The sequence below is a fragment of the Rhamphochromis sp. 'chilingali' genome (assembly GCF_963969265.1).
Source record: "Rhamphochromis sp. 'chilingali' genome assembly, chromosome: 21".
Lineage (NCBI taxonomy): Eukaryota > Metazoa > Chordata > Actinopteri > Cichliformes > Cichlidae > Rhamphochromis > Rhamphochromis sp. 'chilingali'.
In genome coordinates, this window is record NC_137949.1 from 21,794,829 (window position 1) to 21,804,148 (window position 9,320).

The window sequence follows — 9,320 nt, forward strand, 5'->3', positions numbered from 1 at the left end:
CAGCTGATTTTTGATTAGTCATAGTTGGTAAAGTTACATCGTCTTCAGTAGGGTGTTGCTCAGCCACAACATCTGGCTCCTCTCCTTCAGCTACTTCAGGAGGTACCCCTACAGGCTCTGCAGGCAGCAAAGGGGAGCTGCCTCTGCAAGGCTCATTCTGAGGCTGAGGGTTTACACAGTCTGCTGGCGTAGCTGGTATACAACTACCCTCCGGTACTGTTTTTCCGGTTTGCTGTCGTCTCTTCGGGATTTCAAACACCTGAACCAACTTTCCAGGAATGACAGAAGACTGCCTAGGATAGACAGGTGAGTCGTCTTCAGATTCTGATTGCTCCTCCAGTAACAGAGGCTGACTGCGCCTCGTTCTTGGCCTGCAACTCTTTGGCTTGACCTGGTCAACTTCCTCAGCTTCAGATAAGTCACCACAAGGGAGTAAGAGATCCCTGTGAAGAGTTCGAATAGGACCATCTCCATTCATAGGCTGTACAACATACACAGGTAGGTCTACCATCTTTTCCACCACTCTGTACATGGTTGACTCCCACTTATCTGCAAGTTTGTGTTTATTCCGAAGTCGCAGGTTCCGCACTAGCACTTGATCACCTTTCTCCAAAGTTGACTCCCTGACAGTTTTGTCAAAACGGCGTTTATTCCGTTCAGCAACCTTCTGAGAGTTTTTGGCAGCGATCTGATAGCTCTCTTGAAGGCGAGCCTTCAGAGCTCTCACATACTGAGAGTGAGATGTAGGAGAGCCATCTTTAACTGGCAGGCAGAATGCAATATCCACGGGAAGCCTCGGCTGGCGACCAAACATTAACTCGTATGGGCTAAACCCAGTGGTCTCGTTCTTGGTGCAATTATAGGCGTGAGTTAGTGGTTTCACATAATCGCGCCAATGAGTTTTCTCTTTGTCTTGTAGAGTTCCTAACATGCCAAGAAGAGTTCGGTTGAACCGTTCAACTGGGTTTCCCCGTGGATGATAAGGACTGGTGCGCACCTTCGTGATACCAGCTAGGGCACAGAGCTCTTTAATGAGTTGTGACTCAAAATCCCTGCCCTGATCACTAAGCAGGCGCTCAGGAAAACCATAATGCACCAGAAACTGCTCCCAAAGACACTTCGCAACTGTTGTAGCCTTTTGGTCTTTTGTTGGCATAGCAACAGCGTATTTGGTGAAATGATCAGTTATGACCAGAATGTCTTTGGTGTTGTGACTGTCAGGCTCCAAGGATAAATAGTCCATGCATACCAGTTCCATGGGACGGGTTGTTTGGATACTCACAAGAGGTGCTGCTCTTTCAGGAAGAGTCTTTCTTCTAACACAACATCCGCAAGACTTAATCTTTCTCTCTACATCAGTTGCCATTTTAGGCCAATAAAATCTTGACCTAACCAAGTCGAGGGTTCTTTCCAAACCCATATGCCCCATGTCGTCATGAAGGCAAGTGAGAATGGTGGACCTTAAAGACTCAGGGACGACAAGCTGAAAGGTGACATTTTCACCTGATTTGCGGGTTCTGTAGAGGAGACCATTTTTCAGTTCCAAACGTTTCCACTCTTTGAGCATTAGTTTAAGCTCTAAGGATGCAGAGTTAGGATTGGAATTTGCTTCACCTCCATTTTCTAACATGTTGACCACATACCCAATAATTGGGTCAGACCTCTGATGCTGTTGGAGTTCTACCTCACTATAGGTAGGTATGACAGAACAACCTAATGTTCCATCATCTGCGTAGACGTCTGGCACCGCATCGGTATGTAGAGCAAGGGACTCTACCAAAGTGATAGAAGGTAGGCTATTGTCAGATTCACCTAAGAGATGACGGTGGCACAAGACACTGAATGTGTCAGCTGTCACATCTTGTCTGTTGGGAGATGAAGAGAGATGATGGGAAGCGAATTGTTTCATTCGCTCTTTTTCTTCAAGAGAAGCATAGTCATCATCCACAGTATCATGTGGCCGCCTAGAGAGGCCATCTGCATCTTGATTGCTCTTACCAGCACGATACTTAATATTAAAGTCGAAGGTGGAGAGAGCGGCCAACCAGCGATAGCTGGCAGCATCAAGCTTGGCTGACTTCAAAACATAGGTCAATGGGTTGTTGTCCGTTAAAACCGTGAATGTGTTCCCGTAGAGATAATCTTGGAACTTCTCTACAATGGACCACTTTAATGCAAGAAATTCCAGTTTATGAGCTGGATACCGCTTTTCACTGGGTGAAAGTCCTCTACTTGCGTAGGCAATAACCCTCACTTCACCACCCTGTTCTTGATACAAGGCTGCCCCTAACCCAGAGGTGCTCGCATCAGTATGGAGGACGTATGGTAATTTTGGGTTAGCATATCCAAGCACTGGAGCTGATGTCAGTTTCTCTATGATTACCTCAAAAGCTTCCTGACAAGCAGGTGTCCAACGGCTGGAAAGAGGCTCTTTAGGGTTCAAGTATCCGCTAGGACCGGGTGTCACCTTTCTGCCCTTCCTGTATGGTGGGTAGCCTTTGGTAAGATCATTCAGGGGTTTGACAATTTTTGAATAGTCCTTCACAAACCGTCGATAGTACCCTGCAAAGCCTAGGAAAGACTTGAGGTCACTGAGCGTCTGGGGTCTTGGCCAGGTTTTGAGAGCTCTGACCTTCTCAGGATCAGTCTCTACACCTTTGGTAGACACGATGTGTCCTAGGTATCGCACAGAACTTTGGAAGAAGGAGCATTTTTTGGGAGAAAGTTTCAACCCATATTCTCTCAGTTGCTGAAGGACACGTAGAAGCCTGGTTTCATGTTCCTCCAAAGTGCTGGAGAACACGATGATGTCATCTATGAACACCAGAACTTCTTTCAGATTGAGGCTGCCCATACACCGTTCCATTAAGCGCTGGAAGGTGCTGGGAGCGTTGGTGATCCCCTGGGGCATACGGTTAAACTCGTAAAATCCCAAGGGGCACACAAAAGCTGTCTTGGGCTTATCACATTCCTCCATCTCAATCTGGTAATAACCAGACTTGAGATCCATTACTGAAAACCATTTGGATCCAGCAAGGGCTGAGAAAGCCTCTTCAAGGTTTGGAAGTGCGTACGCATCTCGTATTGTTAACGCATTGAGCTTACGATAATCAATACAAAGACGGACCTCTCCATTCTTCTTTTTAACCACCACAATCGGTGAAGCATAAGGGGACTCTGATTCACGGATTACTCCTGCATCAAGGAGTGCTTGCAAGTGCTTCCTCACAGCTTCATAATCATTTGGGTGGATTGGCCTGGACTTTTGCTTAAAGGGTGCTTCGTCCTTTAAGTTTATGTGATGTGTGACTTTAGATACATGTCCAAGATCCAAATCATGCTGGGCAAAAACATCAGCATAGGCACTTAGACGCTGGGTAACCCTCTCTTTCCACTCCTGCGGGAGGGGAGAATTGCCAAAGTCAAATGTCAAATCTGGGTGAGCAGGTTCATCAACTGGCTGTGCAGTAACATTACAACATTTCACAGTGTCATCATTTTTGGTTGAAATGGGTGATTCGTCATATATCTTTGCAGGACTATGGAGCTCTGCAATGACACATCTAGAAGGCAGTGTTACGTCATGCTCAGTTTCATTTCTCACCCATATAGGTAACCTATGAGGATGCTTCTTGGGCAAAGTGACAAGACAGCACTCCACAAAAATTCCCCCTGGTAAGGTGGATGTCGTTGGCTGTTCAACAATGGCACATTCACCAGCACTGCTGGATCTGACACAGCCTTCAAGGAGGACCCTCCCTTGAGCTGGTACTACGTGTTGCACCTTGCCCTTAAGAGTTACAAAGCCATCGTTTCCGGCTAGGTTTATCTCTCTCCTGACCTTGAGTGTACGGAGGATCTGCCTGTAGCCATAGACCGACGACAAATCATTGGGATCTTTACCTTGACAATATTTGTCGTACAGAACATCAAGTGCATTTGTCCCAATCAGCACAGGCAAGTCACAGTTAGAGCGTAAGTCAGGTACTACTAAAGCAAGGCTAGAAACCTCAGGCTCAGTTCCAATAAAGCTTTTTGGAAACTTAAGGCTGATGGGTATGTATCCCAAGTAAGGAACATTTTGGCCACTAGCAGCCTCAACATCCAGGCCACTGATAGGCTGAATGGGATGTTCTGAAAGATTGGTGTTGTAAAATGAAGCGGACACTGTGGTCACTTGAGACCCAGTGTCAAGGAGACAACTGCAATTGACTCCCGACACGGTAACATTTGCTGTACATTTCTGTCCTACAAGTCCCTTGGGTAACCTAATCTGGGGTCGTGCTGCACGAGAGAGAGAAGATACTTTGCTCTGAGGTTCCGGTTTGGGACGTTCATGATTACTTTCAGTTCCTGGTAGTCCCTCCCCAGAAACTGATTTTAGTTTAAAGCTGACATGTTCTGTTCCTCCCAGACTTGTAGTTTTTGGTTGAACTCCTTACGTTTCATTTCAACTAGTTCAGGGTTTGGTTCATTGCTGCAAGAGGGAGCAATATGACCATCCTCGCCGCACCTGAAGCAGTACCATGGGCGTGGCTTCTTAGTGGGCTTAGTCTCACTTGGGTCAGATTTCTCTTTAGGAAGAATCTTGAACTTAGGTTTGGTTTTCTTATTTGGCTTGTCAGAGTTCTGGCTTGAACTGTCAATAGCTGATGCTTTCAGTGAAGCCACTTGGGCTTGTAGCTTTGCAAGTTTCCTTTCTAACTTATGTGCATCAAAAGGCACTAGCCTATCATTAACAGCTGATACGTCTGTATCATCAGTGACATACTCTCCTACTTCAAGGGAGTTCAAATGTGCCTTAGGTTTAGAAATGCCTAAGTGCTGTTTCATTCGGCTGGACTTTGCCGCTTGCCGGTCCTCCTCAGTACGTAGCATGAGGAGCAACTCTGGAAATGAAGGTGGCTTGTCCTTCTTCTGCTCAAGCTGCAAGGTTGTGATCAAGCTGTTGTTCCAGCAACCTCTACAAAACTGTTTAAGCAGTTGGCGATCTGAATCATTTGTAGTGATGCCACCTCTTTTAATGACTTTATTCAGGGTTATCTGCAACCGCTGTAAATAGGCAGAAGGCTTTTCACCTGAGTTCTGGTTTGTGCTCAGGAATTTGGCAAAAAGCTCATCCCCATCATCAACAGTACCATATGCTGAGTCAAGAAGGCTGAGATAGTCATGGGGAGAAGCGTTAGGACCAAGGTGCTTTACAATGTTAGCAGCTGGTGGAAGAAGGCTCTCAACTATTTTCCTTAACATATGTTTGTCAGATATGGTACAATCTATGAGGTGGAATTCAACATTGTTGCGCCACGTATCATAATCAGCTTCGAAAGTAGAGCAAGGGGTTTTCCCCGAGAAGGGCCTGAGCTTTGCATGACCTTGAGAAGGCATTTCATTGTTCTTAATGACATGCTCAACTACTACTCTCTGTACTTCAGGTGTAGTGAGCTGTTCAGGTGGTAAGTAGATAGTGGTTTTTCTGTGCGAGGGAGTCACTTCTACACTTGGAGAGGATGAGTGAGAGTCATGCTCAGGCAAGTGGGTTAAATCACTGCCCAGTTTAAGAGGACTTTGATGCTCTATGATGGCTGGTTCATCTTGGTCTGTGTCACTAGTGAGCTGCAGATTCTGATTAGGCACTGTTACATTTGGCCCAACTGCGGGATCACTCTCAGTGGACTTCTTCATTCTGGCCAGCTCATCTAGTAAAACCTTCTCAAAATCTGCACCACTCAGTTTAGCAAGCCCTTTCAGTTCAGTTAGGTAAGAATGGGTTAAACATGAACCCCTGTCTGCAGCATACAGCGCAGACAGAAGCTGGATATGATGGACAACACTTGGGTTACGGCTTTGTCTTTTGCAAGGCAAGCTATCCTTAAGGAACTGGACTGGTTCACCTGATTGGAACTCCACAATGGCTGTGTTTTTAAACTGTGCCTCTGTGCTAGTTACTTTGATTACTCTTCCAATAGAACCAAACTGCCCTAAGTAATCAATAACCTCATTGTCAACCTCATCGCCTGTTAACCCTCCTACTAGGACAGAGTTAGGTACTTTGACACCTTCACTTTGGATTACATCCATGTTGTCTTATTGCTCCAACCCAGAATGTCATGGACAATTGTAATGATTTGACCCAAAAGGCATGAAAGCACCAGTTGCTCAACTTCCAAAATAAAAGGAATTAAACCTCCTGGCTGGCTCGCCACGTTTTGTGTAGCGCCTCTACTCAGGACCAGTACACTCTCACTTCAAATAGAGACCCTAGACATCTTACTAGGTTCAGGAGGAGGTTTTGTTTTGGGGACTCACAAAAGGAGTTGGCTTGGAAGTGAATAACTGGGACCTTTATTGCCTCAGTACCATTTATATACATATACAACACAATAACCCAAATTGCACACTAATAGTGCATTTTAAAGGTGAATACATGTAAAACAAAACAAAATAAAGACATTTAAATGGAAGATTTATACTGAACAGTATCAGAGCTCTTGGGAATGAATGAAACAGATTAAAGTGTTCCTGTTGTGAAGTTTGAATTGTCCAGTCTGAATTGTCCTTTAAAGTCGTTGAAAACCCAAACAGGTGTACTGTAGGGGAATTGTCAGTGTGCAAACCCTATTATCCGGGTAGGAAAAGTAGTGCATAGGGCTTATCTGTAATCCAGGGTTGCTTGAATCAGTTTCTCAGGCAAATCCCACAATCCGATCGCATGGCTGGCCACACCATTTCACGATCATCCAGGATCTCATTTGGGCTGTTCTCGCCGTCAGTGGTTCTCCAGAATCCTTCTAGTAGTTCAAAAAAACCAATCTACACAAACAGTGCAGAACAATCAATTTCTTTTCCCATTTTGTGTTCTTAACATGAGCTCATTAACTTCTTTTCCAAATGTATTAATCACAAATGGCATTCCCTTTAGCTTTACCAAGTTACAAGAGTTACAGTAACTTGTTTGTACCAGTATCAACAATTTTATCAAAATTACATCACAACAAAGAACATCAGCAGCTTAAACTGTAATGTAAACAGTCATAGCAATGAAAGCGACATTCATCCTTAAGGCTTACAAGCAAATGTAACTTAATTCAGTGCAAATACTATTAAACTTGAAATATGCTCATATCTATTAAGACATAACCATTCTAATATAAACAGAGCTATTGCTTCTACTTGAATACCTCCCCGATCGGAATATGGCTTCAGCGGGGTGGGGTGGCTAACAGCTATTAGCAGCTAGCATCGCATCTAGCATCGGCATCGTTTAGCTCAAAGCATTCAACACTTATAACACACTGTAAAGAACAACAGGAGAAGTGAAACAACACGCCAGATTCTCATAGCTCCCGATTGGTTTTTGTTCAAAGGTTTCTGAGCTGAATCGGCTAGTGAAATACATTATCTAACTTAACAGGTAGCTAACGAAAGCACGTGACTCACCGGGATTTTCAGACACAAATAACTTGACAGACGTTATTCCCTTTGTGGTCAGAGTTCGGGGCCTAATAAAAGAGTACCTTATTAGCATTTATACGTAAAACAATCTGGTCTCATTAACCGGGTTGCAGTATTGCATACCAAGATACTTTTTCCATGCGCTCCGACACGTACTTGACCGCCATCAGCGGGAAGATCTCACAGGAAGAGAGAGGTAATACTTCCTGCGCACTAGACGCAAGGTCGTCAGAACACAAGACTGCATCACAGCGCCCCCTTGTGACAATAACAGGCTATAGCCTTAGATTACAAAAAGGGATTTTGCAGCCCTGTATTTCACATGGGTTACACAAGCAAAGAAGCTCAGCAGGGCTTTTACTCCCGCTATTTCCTCATCCCGAAAAAGGACGGAACATTGCTCCGTCCTATTCTGGATCTGCGTGTGTTAAACAAGCATTTGAAAAAGTACACGTTCAGAATGCTCACACACAAGATGCTTTGTCGCTCAATTAACACAGGCGATTGGTTTGTTACAATCAACCTATCAGACACATATTTTCACATCGCCACACAAGAAATATTTCAGGTTCGCTTATCAGAGCGTAGCGTACGAGTTTCAAACTATCCCATTCAGGCTATCCTTAGCCCCAAGGGTGTTCAGCAAATGATTGGAGGCAGCGCTGTCTCCATTAAGGAACAGCGGCAAAAAAAAAAAAAAAAAAAAAAAAAAGGAACAGCGGCATCAGAATATTCTCTTACATAGACGATTATCTAATATGCTCACGATTGCGCCAGCAGGCGATCAAAGACTCCGAGGTGGTGGTGAATCACCTCACGGAGCTCGGGTTCACAATCAACCTGAAAAAGAGCCACTTGGAACCCGCACAGTTTACAGGGGGCTCAGAATAGACTCCATCTCCTATCGTATCGAACTTTCAAAGCGGAGGATCGCATCCTTCACTCGCTGTCTTTCCCGTTTTCAGCTGGGGAAAGTAGTGCGGTTCCAACTCTGTCTCCGCCTCCTCTGCCTCATGGCCTCGATGATATCGGTGGTACATTTGGGGCTGCTTATGATGAGAGATTTTCAGCGGTGGGTCGCTTCTCTGCAGCTGTGCCCTCGCCGACATCTCAGTCGTGGTGTAAAAATAATGCAGCCGTGTATCGCGGCTCTCCGGCCTTGGAGGAGCCCGACAGCTCTCGCTGCAGGGGTACCTCTCGGGGCAGTATCATCGAGGGTGACACTGACCACAGATGCATCCCTGTCAGGTTGGGGTGCCACTATGATGGGCAGAGCAGTGAATGGCGTTTGGTCACAGAGACTCGCTATGAATCACATAAATGTGCTGGAGCTCTATGCGGTTCTCCAAGCCTTATGGCATTTTCTGCCGTATCTCCGGGGACAACATGTTTTACTGAAAACAGACAACTCCACTCTAGTTGCTTATATCAACCGCCAGGGCGGCACCCATTCCCGGCAGCTACACAGATTAGCCAGGGAAATAAATGTGTGGAGCAGCACTCGGCTCCTCTCCCTTCGGGCAACTCACGTACCAGGAATTCTGAACAGGGGGACGGACCTCCTGTCCAGAGGAAATCCACTGTTCGGAGAATGGAGGCTTCACCCACAGGTGGTGGAGCAGATTTGGCAGAGATACGGCCGGGCTGCCGTAGACCTCTTCGCCTCGCAAGAAAACACACAGTGCCCTCTGTCTATCTCCCTGTCAGACGCACACGCTCCACTGGGTGTGGATGCGCTGGCCCATCCATGGCCAAAAACTCCGCTGTATGCTTTCCCTCCCCTCAGCCTGATCCCCCCTACACTGATCAGAGTGAGGGATCAGGGGCTGTCACTGATTTTAATAGCTCCACTGTGGCCATCCAAACAC

At 45.8% G+C, this 9,320-nt stretch overlaps 1 protein-coding gene across 5 annotated transcripts; it reads right to left on the bottom strand.

Moving 5' to 3' along the window:
* Window positions 1-2,636: 2,636 nt before the first annotated feature.
* Window positions 2,637-7,690, bottom strand: LOC308390059 (zinc finger CCHC domain-containing protein 12-like). 5 transcript variants are annotated; one of them, XM_080871753.1, is made up of 3 exons: window positions 7,576-7,636; window positions 7,438-7,499; window positions 2,637-6,810 (listed from the first exon to the last, which is right to left on the bottom strand). In XM_080871753.1, the coding sequence occupies exon 3, from the start codon at window positions 6,076-6,078 to the stop codon at window positions 4,381-4,383; it is 1,698 nt and encodes a 565-aa protein (XP_080727879.1). In that variant the 5' UTR covers window positions 6,079-6,810; window positions 7,438-7,499; window positions 7,576-7,636; the 3' UTR covers window positions 2,637-4,380. The 5 variants fall into 5 exon arrangements, with proteins under 5 accessions (XP_080727879.1, XP_080727880.1, XP_080727881.1 ...); XM_080871754.1 differs by having other exon boundaries at window positions 7,609-7,622; XM_080871755.1 differs by lacking the exon at window positions 7,438-7,499 and having other exon boundaries at window positions 2,637-6,788; window positions 7,515-7,690.
* Window positions 7,691-9,320: the final 1,630 nt, after the last annotated feature.